The following is a 20,223-nucleotide window of genomic DNA, read 5'->3' as shown; positions in this document are numbered from 1 at the left end:
GCTAAAAACACTGAAGCAGCAAACTTTGTGAAAACCAATAACTGCGTCATTCTCAAAATTAGAAGATACATAGATACTTTATTGATCCCGAAGGAAATTAGGGAAATTTTTGGCCACAACTATAAGTAAAGTGTCCGGCAACTGCGCTGGCACTTGAAACGGTAAAGATCTCTAAACTGAAAGACGTCCAAGCAGGGCAGCACACCTACAGTTCAGTTTGGCATTCAGAGTGAACGAGATGTGGGAGCCTCAAACATGTTGACTTTTACGTTTGTGTATTGTTGTTTTATTCTTCCATGTTCAGCACTTTGGTGAGTGCTTGCTGTTTTAAAGTGCTCTATAAATAAATTGGCTTGGCTAAAGCACGTTGTACAGGCGAAAGTTGTTATGTTTAAAAACTGTCTAAGACTGAACCGGAAATCCATCAGAAGAATGAGGTGACAGTTTTTGCTCTCCCATTCATCATTTCTCCAATCACAGAGATGCTAATCACGGTTTTCTAATAATGAATAATGGAATAAACTGAGCTATGAGCCAGTTTTCATGTGCATTTTGTCTTCATGCTCAGCTAAATAATTATGTTTGGACTGAGCTACAGGCAGAATAATATTGGACATTTCTCAGATAAAGCCTCAAGCATACCTATTCTGCCCGTTTCCAGCATCATCTTTTGATTATTAGACTCTAGTAGAGCATCTTTGCATGATTCACAGTTCAAAATAATCCTTATCTATCTTACACTGGGCCTTGGTGCAGCCCCTGAGTTCATCTTCTGCTCCCCCCTTTCCTTTAAGCCAAGATGACCATATAAGGATATCTCCATCTGTGACATCATATGGAGCCACACGTAGAAAACCCTGGAATAAACTGAGTGTTTAGAGCAGTCTGAAGTCAGAGCTTTGACCTCACAGAGATTACTGTACATACGCTGACCTCATATTAGACTCTATGGTGATATTTAATATGAACATCTGACACCACAGGAGACACGACAGGAAGTGAGGAACAGCAGAAAAGGTTTTCTCTACAGAGTGTTCATGAAAAAGGAAAAAAAACAAGCATGAAGTATATAACTTAATAACACACACACACACACACACACACACACACTGACCGGTCTCTGAGGTCGTCCAGGCAGCGCTGCAGATGAACCTCGCCAGCAGTGACCAGAACGTGTTCTCCTGTTTCCTGGATCAGAACCTCAGCACAAGGGTCGGCCTGGTTCAGCAAACGCATCCCACGCACCAGCTTTGGCATCTCGCCTAACAAACAAACGAGGAACATGTACAGTGAGGAGAAGAGACGGTGTCTTGTGGCTAACCCTGAAACCTCACTGAAGCTAACTGAGCAGCAGTGAAGCTCTGCTGCTGTTTCTAATGTTTCTTATGCATCTCTTTACTCCTGACACGAGTCCATGGCAGCCTCCCAGAAGACGAGAAGTTTTGAAATTGGAGACACTGATTGGAGACAGCACGGCCACCGGCCGCTCATTCAGGCCGCTGCTGCCAGAGAATCAAACATTATCAAAGTTAAGCTGTAGCCTCCTGTCCTCTGTGAGCGCCGGCAGATTGAAGCCCATTCAGAACATGCTGCTGGCTGCTAGAGGAGAAAAGTCTGTCATTTAAACTGGAAAAAGATAAAAACTCTACTGCATTTAATGTTTTAACGTGTGAATATTAGAAAATGCCAGCATGCACTGCCAGGAACACCTTTCCGTCCGGCTTGTGCAGTGTGATTGGCTGTTGTCAGGTTGATTTACTGTATGACTCATCCACTGATTCACTGTTTCAAGCCAAGGAGCTAAAGTCCAAGCGATGTCTCGAGCCACTGGTGTTTTAGTCTAAGTTCAATTCAGAGTCTTAAAACTTTTTTTCTGACTCTAGTCCAGGTCATGTGACTCACGTCCATGTGCTGATTTAATTAGAAGCTAATTTTTCAAACAAAGACTATGCAAAGACAAAACTTTGCACCAGGGCAACAATGCAAAGAATATGAGTCACTCAAAATAACTTTGAGAAAAACATCTACTCGATGCCACGCTGAGGACAGACCACCGCTGTCAGCTGACACTTAGAAAACTGTTCAAGTGTGGATGCACACACTGTGACTTGAAGCAGTGTGGACACACCTGCTTTGTTTGGTGTTTTGTCTTGTTCGGTTGTGTTCTGATCAAACACAAAGCAAAACTTCTGCATGGTGCAAATTACAAAAAAAGTTGATATAAATATATGAAAATTCAGACTACAGAATGTAAACAGTGGTAAATATGGGAGATTAAAATGTTTCCGCTTCAGCAAAAAACATTTGATACGGTGTGTTGAAAGCCAATCAGCTCAGATTCTCCCACAGACTGTGAGTCCTCCTGATGCCACCACAATCTGACATGAAGGACGAGCTCATCGCCACCATCTGAAGTCAGACGGAGCTGCATGATTCCACCTTAATTTAGACAGAAACAGAACAAGGACTCAGCAGAACTGCGGGACTTCCACGGAGTTTCAGACCAGTTGTTGTCACTTAATTCCAGCTGTTAGTTTTGACTTTGCAAGGAAGCAGATCTCTCATTGGCTGTTAGGGGATAATATTTCTGGTTTGCAAAATTGTCCAAATCACTCCAGCAACTATATTCGAGTGATTAACGTGAAACTTTGTGGTCTGAAAACATCATTAGACTTGGACTGACTGATAGCATATCTACAAAGGTTATCATAGGAGTCACAGTCAGTGCGCGAGTCTCTGACACACACAGACCTCTCAGACTGGCATGTGCATCCAAATGAAAGGAGACAGTATCAGGTATCCATGCATGCAGTGTACGTTCCAGTTTCAATTCATTTAAAGACAAAAATACCCTGAACCAATTAAAAAAATGAGTTGATTAATGTATATTTCATGAACTAACTACGTGTGTGTGTGTGTGTGTGTGTGTGTGTGTGTGTGTGCCTACTTGGATGTTTGGGCTCTATGGCAACCCGGACAATGGGTGTGGCCTCAAAGTTGAGCGGGGTAAAGGGTGGGCAGGCGGGGGCAGTTGACAGCGTGGCCGACTTCAAAACATGCTCCTCCAGCCCTCCGATACCTGAAAGAGGACAGAACGGCACATTTAGGGTCAGAGTACGGCCTCAGAGGAATAAGGGCTAATGCACACAGGGTCATATGGTCATAGCTTCAGATGTATGAGTGGGACAAAACAGTGATATCAGTATACAGTATTGCACAAATGTGAGACAATCTCCCAAAGTATCATATTTAATGTCTGTGACACAGAGAAACAGAAACAAGCACCCTGGAAGCTCGATCTGCTATCTGATAATTCACTAGAGGAAAATTTGTCGGGTAAATCTTCAGCAGTCGTATCACCATGTGGGAAAGGTGCTCAAAGCTCGTTAGGGATACACTGAGGGTAAAAATGTGCGTGACTTTATTTAAAGGAAAAAAAAAATCTTACAAAACATCCAGGAAAACAAAATCCAGCAGGCGAGTACAAACAAAACATCGTGCCAGGAACACACAAAGACTCCAGGGAACGAGAGAGAGGACTCTAAATACACAGAGCTGATCGGAAGCAGCTGAAGCTAATTAAACACAGGTGGACTTAATGAGAGCCGGCAGCCAATCACAAAACAAAGGACGCAGAGCAGAGAGAGATGCATAAAGAGAGCAACCACCAAAATAAAACAGGAAGTGAGAATCAGACACAAAGCACACAGAGAAACAGCAGTCGTTAAAGTATGACTCTGTCAACAAATAAACATCCATCCCAAAGGAAAAATGATTTCAGCTGTACAAAAAAACATCAGATTACACTTTACATTAAAAAAAGACTGATCTCACTTTATTAGAAGTCAAGAAAAAAAATCATAGCAGATTTCTTGATACTTGCAGTTTTAGTGCTGAGCTGCCCAAAATGTCTCAATATAAGGCCTATAAAGAGACATGGAAGTATTTATCATGTTAAGTATATACTATGTTTAATTATTTGCAATTTTAAGTGACACACTTCATAATTTAAGGGGAGTTCTAGTTCCTGGTGAGAGGCAAGTGCAGAGAAAATGAGATCCTACAGCATCCAAATAAAAGGGTTACAATCTGAGAGGGTAGAGTTCTGATTTCACTGTTTTCAGATGAATCTGTGAAGACGTGAGGCTGACTGTGTAAAAGGAAACACAGAAAAAGACCAAACACGAACAAACACACAGCACAGCAAAGACAAAAGATACAACAGGAACTGAAAACAAGAGCTGCAAAGACACTTGTGAACAAATGACGGGATTATGAGTTAAAGCCAACATTACAGACACACTGTCTTCCCAAAAAGAAAAGAATAAACTGCACAGAACAGAAGGAAAACATTTAGCAGTGACCCAACATGGGGGGCTCTGACTTCCCTTCGGTCTGAGAGGGTTCTGCTGTTTGGCAAAAAAACGCACATCTGCTAACACATCTGCTTTGGAACAAATGTGAACTATTTCAAACAAGGTCATAATTCAGTTTGAATATTTTCACAACCACCAAGACATCATGACTTCCTGTCGTCCACATGCTGATATTCACTGCTGTTACTCTCTGAATGTGTACGGAGACACGAGCGCCATTAGCTCATGATGCTGATCACCAGATCAGCTGCAGATCAGGGTTTAGGTCTAAGTTTAAGGCCCTCACTGCATTTTACAAATAAAATCCTCACAGCTGGTCTATTAGAAACAAAAGCTTGAACAAGCCAAACTTTATTAGTTCACTTTTGGACTTTCACATGTTTACCAGTCTGAGTCTGATTTGTGCTCCATATTTGAATTATCTTTATTGCACTTAACTACAGAAATTTAAGCTGTTGGGAAAACCAAACGTGATATTATCATGAATAAACAAGACATCACGTGTCACCTGCTCAAAGGCTCGTCAGAAAGTATATTTGTGTTTATGAAAACAAGCGATTAAATTTTGAGCTTAGCAGTTAATATTTACAAGTTTATTTCCTTCAATATTGCTAAAGATATCTGACGTAGGAAATCCAGAGATGAGACAGCTGAGAGACAAACAAATGATGGAGAGACTGATGTGATGAAACCAGTATAAGAGGAGGCAGGGTTGTGGTTCCCGAGCCCTGCAGTCGTACTCTTCAGTACGTATCCAGCCTCCAAGTTTGAAGTCAATATGTGGCACGGTTACTGAGACACTGAAAGCGTGACAGACACAAAACAGACACACAACCCCCCCCCCCAATGCTCACAACTGTAGATTTGGCATTGAGAACACTACACACTGGGGCTCAACCTGGAGCTGACTCAGCACTCAGATAATCTAAGGTCCACAGCTGCTCTGGGTTAAGCTGCAGGAGTCAATGCTTAAGTTAAGCCTCCAGTTTGGAAGCTGGCCCCACCCCACATTAATTAAAAGGTACGCTTGCTATTAAAAGTGATTTCATGAGAATTCAACAGGCAATTTCTGGTCATTGTTGATATGTTGATGTCAACAAGAGTAAAAGAAAAATTTTATTGTTGTGATGTTTCATTTGTGGTTAGTTTGCAGCCCTCCAGTGTGTACCATTTTACCGAGGCCTTCCTGCTGGCAGGGCAGTAAATGGTAGGCTGTGCTGTAGGCTGGATGTGCTCGCTCAGGCAGCACATATGAAAAATTGGAATCGATACAGAGAAGATTAGCATGGCCCCTGCGCAAGGATGACACGCAAAATCGTGAAGCGGTTCCACATTTTTGAAAACCCCACATTTCCCCAGGTTAGGGTTACAGACATCTAAGAGAGGCTTTGATTTCGTTGTTGTGATTTTCTGCTTCCAGTCACTAAACTGTGAGTTTGGCAGTGAACCAGACTCAGGTTTCAGACTGACAAACCAGGACTAGGAAGATTTACTACTCCAGAAGCATCAAGGCAGATAGTTCAATTAAATTACAATCAATTTTATTTATACAGAATCAAATCACTACAACAGTCTCCTCAAGGCACTTTGTACTGTAAGGTAAAGACCCTACAATAATACAGAGAAAACTCCATCAATCAGACGACCCCCTATGATCAAGCACTTGGTGACAGTGGGAAGGAAAACTTCCAGCAGAACCAGGCTCAGGGAGGCAGGCAGCCATCTTTACTCTTAGAAGAAAATAAGAACAACCCCAGGTTTGTTTTCAGCACCGTAGCCAGGCTGACAAAGAGTCAGAGCTCTGTAGAGCCGAGTATTCCTTTCACTTTAACTAGTAGTGACTTCATGGATTTCTTTACAAAAAAAATTTTAGACAGAATAAATTATTCATAACCATCTCAAAGATTTATCTTCATGCTTTCAGCACTGCTGGTATTTGTTTAGACTCTCTCTGATTGATCTTTCAGAGTTAACTTCAATAGTTCCTTCCTCCAAACCATCAACGTGTTTATTAGATCCCATTCCTACTAGACTGCTCAAAGATGTCCATCCATCCATCCATTCTCTTCCGCTTATCCGGGGCCAGGTCACGGGGGCAGGAGCCTAAGCAGAGAAGCCCAGGCTTCCCTCTCCCCACCACCTCCTCCAGCTCATCCGGGGGGACCGGATGAGCTGGGGGGATCTTATTCTTTTGGTCACTACCCAAAGCTCGTGACCATAGGTGAGGGTAGGAACGTAGATTGACCGGTAAATCGAGAGCTTTGCTTTTACACTAAGCTCCCTCTTCACCACGACAGACCGGTGCAGCGTCCGCATCACTGCAGAAGCAGCCCCAATCCGTCTGTCGATCGAGATACTTAAACTCCTCCACTTGGGGCAAGAACTCGTTCCTGAGCCTGAGAGGGCACTCCACCCCCCTGATGAAGTCAGCAGGACCACATCATCTGCAAAGAGCAGAGATGAGACTCTGAGGCCACCAAGGAAGAAGCCTTCTGCCACCTGGCTACGCCTAGAAATTCTGTCCATGAAAATTATGAACAGAATCGGTGACAAAGGGCAACCCTGATGGAGTCCAACACCCACAGGAAACAAATCCGACTTATTACCTGCTATACAGACCAAGCTCTCACTGTGGTTGTACAGAGATTGAATGGCCCGCAACAACAGGCCAGACACCCCATACTCCTGCAGGACCTCCCAGAGGATACCCCGAGGGACACGGTCGAATGCCTTCTCCAAGTCCACAAAGCACATGTAGACTGGTTGGGCAAACTCCCACGCACACTCGAATATCCTTGAGAGGATAAAGAGCTGGTCCAGCGTTCCGCGACCAGGATGAAAACTGCATTGTTCCTCCTGAATCCGAGGTTCGACTAATGGACGGATTCAGGAGGTCCTCGAAGTATTCCATCCACTGTCCGACTATAACCTCAGTTGAAGTCAGCAGCACCCCACCCGCACTATAAACCATGTGAGTGGAGCACCGCTTTCCCCTCCTGAGTCGCCTGACGGTTTGCCAGAATCGCTTCAATGCTGTCCGAAAGTCTTTTCCCATAACCCTATCCCGGGCAGGGTAAACTGTTCCCTTGCTGTTACAATCATAGGGGTCTTCTGAACTGCTCGTTGTCTGGACTCTCACCCAGAACCAGTTTGCCATGGGACACCCTACCAGGGGGACAAGCCTCCGGGCAACATAGCTCCTGGGATCACTGGGACACACAAACCCCTCCACCACGATAAGGTGGCGACTGACTGAATTCACGGAGGATAATCGCCACCTTAGATGTTCTACCATTAATTAATGCTTCCATCTTAAATATGATCAATCTGTCTTTATACATGGGCTACATACTAGAGGCCTTCAAGGTGGCTATAATTAAACCATTACTTAAAAAGCCATCACTGACCCAGCTGTCTTAGCTAATTATAGGCCAATCTCCAACCTTCCTTTTCTCTCAAAGATTCTTGAAAGAGTAGTTGTAAAACAGCTAACTGATCATCTGCAGAGGAACGGTTTATCTGAAGAGTTTCAGTCAGGTTTCAGAATTCATCACAGTACAGAAACAGCATTAGTGAAGGTTACCAATGATCTTCTTACAGCCTCTGACAGTGGACTCATCTCTGTGCTTGTCCTGTTGGACCTCAGTGCAGCTTTGATACTGTTGATCATAACATTTTATTACAGAGATGAGAGCATACTATAGGTATTAAAGGTACTGCACTGCAGTGGTTTGAATCATATTTATCTAATAGACTCTAATTTATTCATGTAAATGGGGAGTCTTCTTCACACACTAAGGTTAATTATGGAGTTCCACAGGGTTCTGTGCTAGGACCAATTCTATTTACATTATACATGCTTCCCTTAGGCAGTATTATTAGAAAGCATTGCATCAATTGTCATTGTTATGCAGATGATACTCAGCTTTACCTATCAATGAAGCCAGATGACACACATCAATTAGTTAAGCTGCAGGAATGTCTTAAAGACATGAAGGCCTGGATGACCTCTAATTTCCTGCTTCTAAATTCAGATCAAACTGAAAAAATGTATTTCATTGTCATATAAGTCCTTTGATAAGAAGACTTCAAAGTTTGCTGACTTAGTTAAAATGGCATGGGAGGAGGAATTTGGTGCAAAGGTGTTAGAGGAACAATGGGATGCGGCCATGCGTTTAATTCACAAGTCCTCAATCTGTGCTCGACATGCTTTGATTCAGTGCAAAATATTCTATAAAGTGCATTACACAAACGCAAAGTTAGCTAAAATTTATTCAGCTGTTAGAGATGCTTGTAATAGGTGTGGACAGTCGCCGGCTAATCAAACCCATATCTTTTGGGCTTGTCCTAAGTAAGTGGGTTTTGGGGTAACATTTTTAAAACACTTAGTCAAGCATATGATCAGACAATCTTCCCCAATCCTCTGTCAGCTATATTTGGCATCCCTCCAGACCCGGACCTCTTTGAAACACGCTTTAGCTTTCACCACCCTTTTGGCCCGCAGACTTATTTTACTGAAGTGGGAATTATGCATTCCTCGCTCCTATGACCACTGGGTGAGGGAGGTTCTCTATAACCTCAAGCTGGAAAAACTAAGATTTTCTCTTAAGGGTTGTACCAGCAAATTTATGAAGACTTGGGGGGGCCTTCCAGTCTTTAGTAAGCACCATCATTCTGCTCCCTGATACAGAGGAAAACTAGGCTTTTTTCTTGTTTATCTATTTATTTATTTCTTCTTCTTTTTTTTTTTTGTGTAATGTGTGTGGATGTATGGATGTGTTCATGTAGCATTCCTATGTATAGTTACAGAGACTGGATCTCTGCTAGATGTCAATCTTGTGTTTGGACCTAGAGTGGGAGTGTTCAGGGCGGGGGTGGGAGTGAGGGGGTTAGGGAGAGACTAGCTTACATTTTCTTCTTGTTTTTCCTCTTTGTGACTATTGCTGTTTCAGTGTTCTACTGATTAATATTGTATGTTAAGCTGTTAAAATTCAATAAAGAAAGTTGAAATAAATTCAGATTAAACTGAAGTTCTTGTGCTCGGCCCCACAAATCTTAGAAACATGGTGTCTAACCAGATACTTACTCTGGATGGCATTACTTTGGCCTCCAGTAACACTGTGAGAAATCTTGGAGTCATTTTTGACCAGGATATGTCCTTCAATGCACATATTAAACAAATATGTAGGACCGCTTTTTTGCATTTGTGCAATATTTCTAAAATTAGAAACATCCTTTCTCAGAGTGATGCTGAAAAGCTCATTCATGCATTTATTACGTCTAGGCTGGACTATTGTAATTCATTATTATCAGGCTGTCCTAAAAGCTCCCTGAAAAGCCTTCAGCTGATCCAAAATGCTGCAGCTAGAGTACTGACAGGGACTAGAAAGAGAGAGCAGATTTCTCCCATATTGGCTTCTCTTCATTGGCTCCCTGTTAAATCTACAATAGAATTTAAAATCCTTCTCCTCACATACAAGGTCTTGAATAATCAGGCCCCATCTTATCTCAAAGACCTCATAGTACCATATCACCCCAACAGAGCACTTCACTCTCAGACTGCTGGCTTACTTGTGGTTCCTAGGATACTTAAGAGTAGAATGGGAGGCAGAGCCTTCAGCTTTCAGGCCCCTCTTCTGTGGAACCAGCTCCCAGCTTGGATTCAGGAGACAGACACCCTCTCTATTTTTAAGATTAATCCTATATATAAGTTTAAGCCTATATTATAGTTAGGGCTGGAGCAGGTGACCCTGAACCCTCCCTTAATTACGCTGCTATAGGCCTAGGCTGCTGGGGGGGTTCCCATGATGCACTGAGTGTTTCTTTTTATTCACCTCTTTTTACGTTGGTTATACTCCACTCTGCATTTAATCATTAATTATTATTAATCTCTGTCTCTCCTGCTCACAGCAGATGACCCCCCCTCCCTGAGCCTGGTTCTGCTGGAGGTTTCTTCCTGTTAAAGGGAGTTTTTCCTTCCCACTGTCACCAAGTGCTGCTCACAGGGGGTCGTTCTGACTGTTGGGTTTTCTCTGTATTATTGTAGGGTCTTGAGGTGACTGTTGTGATTTGGTGCTACATAAATGAAATTGAATTGAATTGAATTGAATCTTTACTGTTGTGATGTTTTGTTTGTGGTTAGTGTGCAGCCCTCCAGTGTGTACCATTTTACCGAGGCCTTCCTGCTGGCAGGGCAGTAAATGGTAGGCTGTGCTGTAGGCTGGATGTGCTCGCTCAGGCAGCACATACAATAAATTGGAATCGATACAGAGAAGATTAGCATGGCCCCTGCGCAAGGATGACACGCAAAATCGTGAAGCGGTTCCACATTTTGATAACCCCACATTTCCCCAGGTTAGGGTTACAGACGTCTAAGAGAGGCTTAAATAACTGGAACCAGGGTAGCTGTGCTATCTTAAAAATCAAAATGAATGCTACTAGTTACTAGTTAAGCTCTCTATAGAAATAGAGAGATTGCCAGCATTATTGTTTGTTTAAATATTTTTGTTACTTATTTATTTAGTACAAGCTTAACTGGTATAATTCCTTAAAGCTGAGGGTGATTCAGTGGTCAGATGATTGCAGCAGCCAGGTAAGAGTGGGACGGAATCCAGGCCACAAGTTTGCTGCAGGGCTCCACCCCTTTTAATTAAACATAAACATTTACCTTAAACTTTTGACAGCTTCATGAGAATTAGCAGTATTTTATGGTCACTGAGACAAAAAACATGCGTTTCAGTCTCTGGTTATTCTGTTATCAGAGACGACAGCTCTGCAGTCTGCACCGCGGCAAGGTGGCCGTTCAGCTGCTTTGATTAGTCAGAGGGGACTGAGTTTGGGCTGCAGCTTATTCAATTCAATTCAATTCAATTTTATTTATATAGCGCCAAATCACAACAAACTATCGCCTCAAGGCGCTTTGTATTGTGGGTAAAGACCCTACAATAATACAGAGAAAACCCAACAGTCAAAACGACCCCCTATGATCAGCACTTGGCGACAGTGGAAAGGAAAAACTCCCTTTTAACAGGAAGAAACCTCCAGCAGAACCAGGCTCAGGGAGGGGCAGTCATCTGCCGCGACCGGTTGGGCTGAGGGGAGAGAAAGACATGCTGTGGAAGAGAGCCAGAGATTAATATCAATTAATGATTAAATGCAGAGTGAAGTATAAATAAAGTAAATAAGGTGAATGAGAAACAGTGCATTATGTGAACCCCCCAGCAGACTAGGCCTATAGCAGCATAACTAAGGGATGGTTCAGGGTCACCTGATCCAGCCCTAACTATAAGCTTTATCATAAAGGAAAGTTTTAAGCCTAATCTTAAAAATAGAGAGGGTGTCTGTCTCCTGAATCCAAGCTGGGAGCTGGTTCCACAGAAGAGGCGCCTGAAAGCTGAAGGCTCTGCCTCCCATTCTACTCTTAAGTATCCGAGGAACCACAAGTAAGCCAGCAGTCTGAGAGCAAAGTGCTCTGTTGGGGTGATACGGTACTATGAGGTCTTTGAGATAAGATGGTGCCTGATTATTCAAGACCTTGTATGTGAGGAGAAGAATTTTAAATTCTATTCTAGATTTAACAGGGAGCCAATGAAGAGAAGCCAATATGGGAGAAATCTGCTCTCTCGTTCTAGTCCCTGTCAGTACTCTAGCTGCAGCATTTTGGATCAGCTGAAGGCTTTTCAGGGAGCTTTTAGGACAGCCTGATAATAATGAATTACAATAGTCCAGCCTAGAAGTAATAAATGCATGAATGAGCTTTTCAGCATCACTCTGAGAAAGGATGTTTCTAATTTTAGAAATATTGCGCAAATGCAAAAAAGCGGTCCTACATATTTGTTTAATATGTGCATTGAAGGACATATCCTGGTCAAAAATGACTCCAAGATTTCTCACAGTGTTACTGGAGGCCAAAGTAATGCCATCCAGAGTAAGTGTCTGGTTAGACACCATGTTTCTAAAATTTGTGGGGCCGAGAACAAGAATTTCAGTTTTATCTGAATTTAGAAGCAGGAAATTAGAGGTCATCCAGGCCTTAATGTCTTTAAGACATTCCTGCAGTTTAATTAATTGATGTGTGTCATCTGGCTTCATTGATAGGTAAAGCTGAGTATCATCTGCATAACAATGAAAATTGATGCAGTGCTTTCTAATAATACTGCCTAAGGGAAGCATGTATAATGTAAATAGAATTGGTCCTAGCACAGAACCCTGTGGAACTCCATAATTAACCTTAGTGTGTGAAGAAGACTCCCCATTTACATGAACAAATTGGAGTCTATGAGATAAATATGATTCAAACCACTGCAGTGCAGTACCTTTAATACCTATAGTATGCTCTAATCTCTGTAATAAAATGTTATGGTCAACAGTATCAAAGCTGCACTGAGGTCCAACAGGACAAGCACAGAGATGAGTCCACTGTCAGAGGCTGTAAGAAGATCATTTGTAACCTTCACTAATGCTGTTTCTGTACTGTGATGAATTCTGAAACCTGACTGAAACTCTTCAAATAAACCGTTCCTCTGCAGATGATCAGTTACCTGTTTTACAACTACTCTTTCAAGAATCTTTGAGAGAAAAGGAAGGTTGGAGATTGGCCTATAATTAGCTAAAACAGCTGGGTCAGTGATGGCTTTTTAAGTAGAGGTTTAATTACAGCCACCTTGAAGGTCTGTGGTACACAGCCAACTAATAAAGACTGATTGATCATTTTTAAGATTGAAGCATCAATAATTGGAAAGACTTCTTTGAACAGTCTAGTAGGAATGGGATCTAATAAACATGTTGCTGGTTTGGAGGAAGTAACTATTGAAGTTAACTCTGAAAGACCAACTGGAGCCAAAGAGTCTAAACAAATACCAGCAGTGCTGAAAGCAGCCGAACATGAAGAAAGCTTAGAGGACAACAGAGCTAACCAGAAGGGTTCATCACGGCCAGGCTGTCTAACCTAAAGTCTCAGTTAGAGATAATGGTTATCAACTTTCTGTTTCAGGCTCTGAGTGCGCTCATATAAAAAGGATTGTCAAGGGTCATGTGACCTGCCACCTACTCCAATCTGAGCTGTTAGCAGATCATGAAGAGAAATGCTGATTAAAAATGTATAAAGAACATAAAAATACAACAGTGAAGTGCAACATTTTTACAAATAAGATGAGAGATGAGTGGTGCACAAAATGGTTAATGTGGTGATTTATGGCACAGAGCAGCATTTTAATTCCACTGAATGATTTCGTGGCTGAGTTTGCGCTCAGCGCTGCTGTTTATTTCCAAGGTGACGGCTGCACATTAGAGCTCTCAGATTCTAAACTGGATCCATTTAAACATTAAAGCTCTAATAAAGTCCCACAGCCTGATAACAGAGACGTGGAAATCGCTTCAATTTGTCGCAGATGAAGTGAAATGAATGTGGCTGATTGAACAGGTACTCCTGCTGTGTGTTCTCTGTTCTAGTAGCTGCATTTCCAGCAGAGACTTAGCAGCAGATTAGGACCAAGTATATCAACATTAGTATATCAAGTATATAGACATTTTCTGCATCACTGAATTAATGCATGCACATTCCCATGACAATGCAAGGCACAGTTTGCACTTCAATCAGTAGATTTAGTAAGGGTCAGCTTAACACATTCCCCCAGCAGAGGATACACGTCACACTTTAAACATGCTGTAAATAAAAGACTCTTCAAATGTAAGATAAGATAAGATAGTGTTTATTTGTCACATGCACAGTTATACACAGTACAATGCACAGTGAAATGTATTTTGTACCTGCAACCATATATACACACACATATAAATAAGAAGAATAAAAATAAAAAAAAGTAATTCACACTATACACTATACTCTATATACTATACACTATACACACTTTTATAAATTATAATATTTACATTGTGCAATAATGGTCCAGTTAGGGCTCAGAGTTGAGCAGACGGATGGCTTGTGGGTAAAAACTCTTCTTCAACCTTTCAGTCTTAGCCCTCAGGCAGCGGTAACGCCGGCCTGATGGGAGCAGGGAGAAGAGAGAGTGTCCGGGGTGGCTGGGCTGTTTTAGGATCTTCATGGCCCTCAGCCTGCACTGCTTGGTGTAAATGTCCTGCAGGTTGGGGAGGGTGGTTCTGATGGTCCGTTCAGCTGAACGAACCACCCTTTTTAGGGCCATGAAGTCCTGCTTGGTGCAGTTTCCCATCCAGGTGGTGATGCTCCCACGCATGATGCTCTCGATGGTGCAGGTGTAAAAGTTCCTGAGCACCTTGAGTGGGAGCTTGAAGTCTCTCAGCCGCCTGAGGAGGTAGAGACGCTGTCTGGCCTTCTTCACAGTGATGTTTATGTGATGAGTCCAGGACAGGTCCTGTGAGATGGTCACTCCCAGGTATTTGAAAGTGTCCACTCTTTCCACCTCAGCACCACTGATGACAAGTGGATGGTAGTCCCTCTGCTGCTTCCTGCTGAAGTCCACGATCAGTTCCTTTGTTTTGCTGACGTTGAGCAGGAGGTGGTTCTCCTGGCACCAGTTCTCCAGGCGGGAGACCTCTCTCCTGTAGGCTGTCTCCTCATTGTGAGAGATTAGTCCCACAACAGCAGTGTCGTCAGCAAACTTGATGATGACGTTGGACTCTGACGTGGCCTCGCAGTCATGGGTGTACAGTGAGTACAGCAGAGGGCTGAGCACACAGCCTTGAGGGGATCCAGTGTTGAGGGTGAGGGAGGATGAGGTGAGGTGACCCACTCGTACCACCTGTGGTCTGCTGGTCAGGAAGCTGTGAACCCACCTGCACAGGGATGGGCCCAGGCCCAGGTCCAGCAGCTTAGAGACCAGCCTGGAGGGAACTATGGTGTTGAATGCTGAGCTGTAATCTACAAACAGCACTCTCACATAGTTCCCCTTACCAGTGTCTATGTGTGAAAGGGTCTTGTGGAGGAGGAAGGATATGGCGTCATCTGTGGATCTGTCTGGCCGGTATGCAAACTGTAGTGGGTCGAGGGTGGTGGGCAGTGAGGAGGTGATGAATGTCTTGATGAGTCTCTCAAAACACTTCATCACCACAGAGGTGAGCGCTATGGGCCTGAAGTCATTGGGGCTGCTGGGGTGTGGTTTCTTTGGGACAGGGACTATGATGGACTTTTTAAAGCAGGTGGGAATCACACACAGTTTCAGTGAGAGGTTGAATATCAGTGTAAACACAGGTGCCAGCTGGTCAGCGCAGGTCTTAAGGACACGTCCACTAATACCGTCTGGTCCAGCCGCTTTCCTGGTGTTTACACGTCTAAACGCCCTCCTCACGTCGCGCTCCGTCACAGTGAGTGTCTCCGCCCCTCCGGCCGGGAGTGCAGCAGGCTGTCGGCTTCCCGACTCAAAGCGCGCAAAGAAGATGTTGAGTTCATCAGCCAGAGAAGCGTCGGCACTCACCGGGTGTGTGTGTGGTGCTTTGTAGTCCGTGATGGTGCGTAGTCCCTGCCACAGTCCCCTGGAGTCAGACTGTTGTAGTTGCTGTTCCAGTCTGCGGCCGTAGCGATGTTTAGCCTCTTTCACCGCTCTGCGGACGTTGTATGATGCAACCTTGTAGTCCTCCATGTTCCCAGAGGCGAGGCCGGAGCTGTAGGCAACGGTGCGGGACCTCAGGGTGTCGCGGACAGATTTATCCACCCACGGCTTCTGGTTGGGAAAAGTCCTGATGGTCCTCCTAAGTGAAGTGTCTTCAACAACTTTCCCAATAAATCCCACAACAGTTTCCTTAAACTCCTCGATGTCTCCGCCCGCGCTGCTGCGAAACATGTCCCAGTCGGTTGAATCCAACGCACCCTGCAGAGCGGCCTCTGTTTGATCAGACCACCGTGTCACTTCTCTCACAGCAGGGGGTTCCTGCCTGAGCCGTTGTTTGTATTTCGGCATGAGAAGGACAGCGGTGTGGTCAGACTTCCCAAAAGGCGGAAGAGGCTTTGCTTTGTAGCCATCTTTGAATGGAGAGTAGCAGTGGTCTAGGGTCCTCTCTCCTCTGGTGGGGCAGTCGATGTGTTGAATCAATTCCGGTATCAGCTTTTTCAAGTTTGCACTGTTAAAGTCCCCGGCTACGATGAGAGCCGCATCACGCTGGTTAGCCTGATAGGTGGAAATAGCCTCATGTAGCTCGGATAGTGCAGTGTTTGTATCCGCCTGAGGTGGAATATAGACGGCGCTGAAGATGACCGAAGTGAACTCGCGGGGCAGGTAGTGGGGACGGCATTTCAGGGTTAGGAGCTCCAGGTTAGGTGAACATGATTGTTTCAGAAGGACAACATTCCTACTGTCACACCAGCTGTTATTAATCATTAGGCACACACCTCCTCCTCTTGATTTTCCAGACTCACTCGTTCTGTCCGTGCGATGAACACTGAAGAACTCCGACGGCTGTACGGCGTGGTCCGGTATGAGGGGGGTCAGCCATGTCTCCGTGAGACAGATGATGTTGCAGTCCCTTATGTCCCTCTGAAACTGTATCCTGGCCCTGAGTTCGTCCAGCTTGTTATCCAGTGACTGGACATTAGCCAACAGGATGCTCGGCAGTGGCGTTTGGTGCGCTCTGCGCCTCAGCCTCTCTCTTATGCCGGCTCTTTTCCCTCGGGGCCTTGTCCGTGACCTGGTCCGTCCTTTGTTTGAGCTGGCCCACTGGAAACGCAGTATCTCCTGAGGCCAAGTCGGGTCGGGAGAAAAAGGTGTCAGAATACAGCCAGAGTGCTGTATTCTGATATTAAAAAGAGTCTGTCTGTCATACGTGATATGACACAGAGCAGGCGGAATTATAAAGTCCAAAATTAGAGCTAAACCTAATATATACAAACAAAGCGTAGGAGCAGGTACGACGGCTGCTGACCTCACCGGCGCCATCTTGAATATCTTGAATGTGGCACTTCAGCTGATTTTAAACCAGAACTCTGAACACGACCTGCTCCAGACCAGGTGATGTGTTCAGCTTCAGTTACCACGGTGATTCAGTCAGGTAAAAGAGAGCCACTTTTGTGACACACGAAACTCTGACACAGCTCACTAAGCCATTAATCTGGCTTCATAGCGCACCCCTCAGAGCGCCAGTTCCTATTTATCAGTACCTGAAAGATGCTTCTCATGTTCAGTCACTTCATTTAACCTGCAAACAGGTTTAACAGGCAAATTTGTAATTGATTACCTCCAACTATGTTAAATTGACCTGGGACTTCCACAGGTCACAGGTTATATTTCAAGATAACCAAACATAAGTCAGAAGTTTGATGGAGTCCATTCGATGGAATTAACTCTAATAAGCTTCAGAAGCAGGTATAATTTCACCTCAGCGCTGATCGCAGGCTGCAGTCGGCAGTTTGGCGTTTGTTTCAGTTTCAGGTGGACGTTATCCCTGTGTGAATAAACAAAAGCTTCTAAGAAAAAAAATGACCCACAGCATTTCAATCTGATCCTGCACAGTAGTTAGATCTGAAACTGATATTTGCAAGTTTAATGGTGAAAACATGTAGAAATCACCTAAATGTTCCACACTTCAGACCATTCTCTCACTGTTGCTCCCTTATGAGGCCATTTTCTTCTGACTAAAACAATAATTTTTAGTTTCGCTCGGGGTAGCGAGCAGCCCTGCTAAAGCCAACTGGAGATATTTCTTTAATGACATGAAACACATAAACTCTGCCATAACTTAGTCCTAACTTTCTAATCTCCGCTTCTGTCTTCCTGATTTTCCTTTCCTCACATTTCACCACTAATCTCTCCACTCCTTTACTCTCCATCTCTGAGCTGAATCCTTTCTGATGTGATTAAAACAATAATGTTAATCAATACACATGCGGCTGAAGGACAACTAAATCCACCAGGTTACCTCCCGATTCCCCCACCAAAGGTGAAATCGACTTTGTTTCACAGAGACCACACTTGTGTTAAAGTCTTCATTTCATACAGGAATATTTTTAATTGGTCTATTTTTATACCATTTCCTTTTTCTATGACAGATATTCTAATAGCATTCATTAAGTTTTTAAGAATTTTTATGGAAAATGTTGTGTCCTATAACCCTAACCTGAAGAAACATGGCTGAGGGCTGACTGAGACTTTCGGTTAGACAGCCTGGCCGTGATGAACCCCTCTGGTTAGCCCTGTTGTCCTCTAAGCTGCAGCCCAAACTCAGTCCACTCTGACCAAGTAAAGCTGCTGAACGGCCACCTTGCCGCGGTGCAGACTGCAAAGCTGCCGTCTCTGATAACAGAATAACCAGAAACTGAAACGCATGTTTTTTGTCTCAGTGACCATAAAATACTGCTAATTCTCATGAAGCTGTCAAAAGTTTAAGGTAAATGTTTATGTTTAATTAAAAGGGGGTGGAGCCCTGCAGCAAACTTGTGGCCTGGATTCCGTCCCACTCTTACCTGGCTGCTGCAATCATCTGACCACTGAATCACCCTCAGCTTTAAGGAATTATACCAGTTAAGCTTGTACTAAATAAATAAGTAACAAAAATATTTAAACAAACAATAATGCTGGCAATCTCTCTATTTCTATAGAGAGCTTAACTAGTAACTAGTAGCATTCATTTTGATTTTTAAGATAGCACAGCTACCCTGGTTCCAGTTATTTAAGCCTCTCTTAGACGTCTGTAACCCTAACCTGGGGAAATGTGGGGTTATCAAAATGTGGAACCGCTTCACGATTTTGCGTGTCATCCTTGCGCAGGGGCCATGCTAATCTTCTCTGTATCGATTCCAATTTATTGTATGTGCTGCCTGAGCGAGCACATCCAGCCTACAGCACAGCCTACCATTTACTGCCCTGCCAGCAGGAAGGCCTCGGTAAAATGGTACACACTGGAGGGCTGCACACTAACCACAAACAAAACATCACAACAGTAAAGAATACCTTTTTCTCTTGTCGACATCAACATATTAACAATGACCATAAATTACCTCTTGAATTCTTATGAAACTTCTTCTAAGCCTCTGTTGTAATTAGAAGGGGTGGAGACAAATTCCTCATTAGGATGCAGACTAAACTTGTGCCACAAACATAACCATCCCCTCCTGTAACAGAGCACTTCTGAGGACCTCAGACAAACTCTGAGCTGCTGAATCAACTCTAGGTGGAACCTGACAATGAAGTTCATGCCTAATCCAGAAAAAGTGAGTCCTCTTTGCTGTTGGCACCTATCCTGGAATCATTTAATTCCTCCACAGAGGCTAAACCTGAGGGGAGGTACGGCAGGTGATCAGTCTGTCTGTCAGTCTTTACACAAAAACTGCCAAGCTTGGTAAAGAATATGCAGGAACCTGTTAGATTCACCATCTTTAAACTTCAGGTGCCCAAATTGTTTTAACAAGTAAAATGACTCCCTGGGGTCATTTTCTCACTCTCGTCTCAGTTTTGGAGACAAATATGTGGCTTTGTGTATAGAGTGTGCACACCCAGACACAAGGCTAAGAGCTGGCTTACTGCAGGACACCGCTGGCTGCGTCTCATGTAACTCGACACTATAATTACTTTAAGGTGACTTGATCCCTGGAGGCCTTCAAACTGAACAAAGAACAATAAAATATGGGGGAAAAAAAGGACCTGATAAGCCAACAACCACTGCTGCAGACACACAACACACATCTGAGGGGAAGAACGTAGCAGCGGCGCTGCAGCGGGTTGGAACAAAGGCTTCACTGGAAACCAAGAAAACACAAAGTTTAATCTGTGTGACTTGGTGAAACGCACGGGCGGTGGTGCACCTCTGGAAAATGTCTGAAGGTTTCCTTCCTCACATGCAGCTTCTGATGTGCTCTCATGACTGGGAATCAGGGCAACAGTCACCAATCTCAGATATTAAACACAATTATTCATCAATCTGA

General features: G+C 43.8%; 1 protein-coding gene and 3 non-coding genes across 5 annotated transcripts in view; 2 read left to right on the top strand and 2 right to left on the bottom strand.

Annotated features, from left to right (window-relative positions):
• The window catches only part of efl1 (elongation factor like GTPase 1), a 112,604-nt gene that overhangs the window by 24,101 nt on the left and 68,280 nt on the right, over positions 1-20,223 (bottom strand). For both annotated transcript variants that reach the window (XM_030724163.1, XM_030724164.1), the window contains 2 exons: positions 2,948-3,079; positions 1,115-1,262 (listed from right to left, as the gene is read on the bottom strand). In XM_030724163.1, the coding sequence (XP_030580023.1) occupies positions 1,115-1,262; positions 2,948-3,079 (280 nt within the window). The remainder of the gene's footprint in view (positions 1-1,114; positions 1,263-2,947; positions 3,080-20,223) is intronic.
• On the top strand, positions 5,607-5,714 carry LOC115776492 (U6 spliceosomal RNA). The gene has a single exon (XR_004019463.1). It is a non-coding gene; the product is annotated as a U6 spliceosomal RNA (small nuclear RNA).
• On the top strand, positions 10,603-10,709 carry LOC115776494 (U6 spliceosomal RNA). The gene has a single exon (XR_004019465.1). It is a non-coding gene; the product is annotated as a U6 spliceosomal RNA (small nuclear RNA).
• On the bottom strand, positions 19,025-19,131 carry LOC115776493 (U6 spliceosomal RNA). The gene has a single exon (XR_004019464.1). It is a non-coding gene; the product is annotated as a U6 spliceosomal RNA (small nuclear RNA).

This window comes from Archocentrus centrarchus, unplaced genomic scaffold (assembly GCF_007364275.1).
Source record: "Archocentrus centrarchus isolate MPI-CPG fArcCen1 unplaced genomic scaffold, fArcCen1 scaffold_32_ctg1, whole genome shotgun sequence".
Classification (NCBI taxonomy): Eukaryota; Metazoa; Chordata; class Actinopteri; order Cichliformes; family Cichlidae; genus Archocentrus; species Archocentrus centrarchus.
The sequence above is the reverse complement of the archived record's forward strand: the minus strand, read 5'-3'. Positions and strand labels throughout refer to the sequence as shown.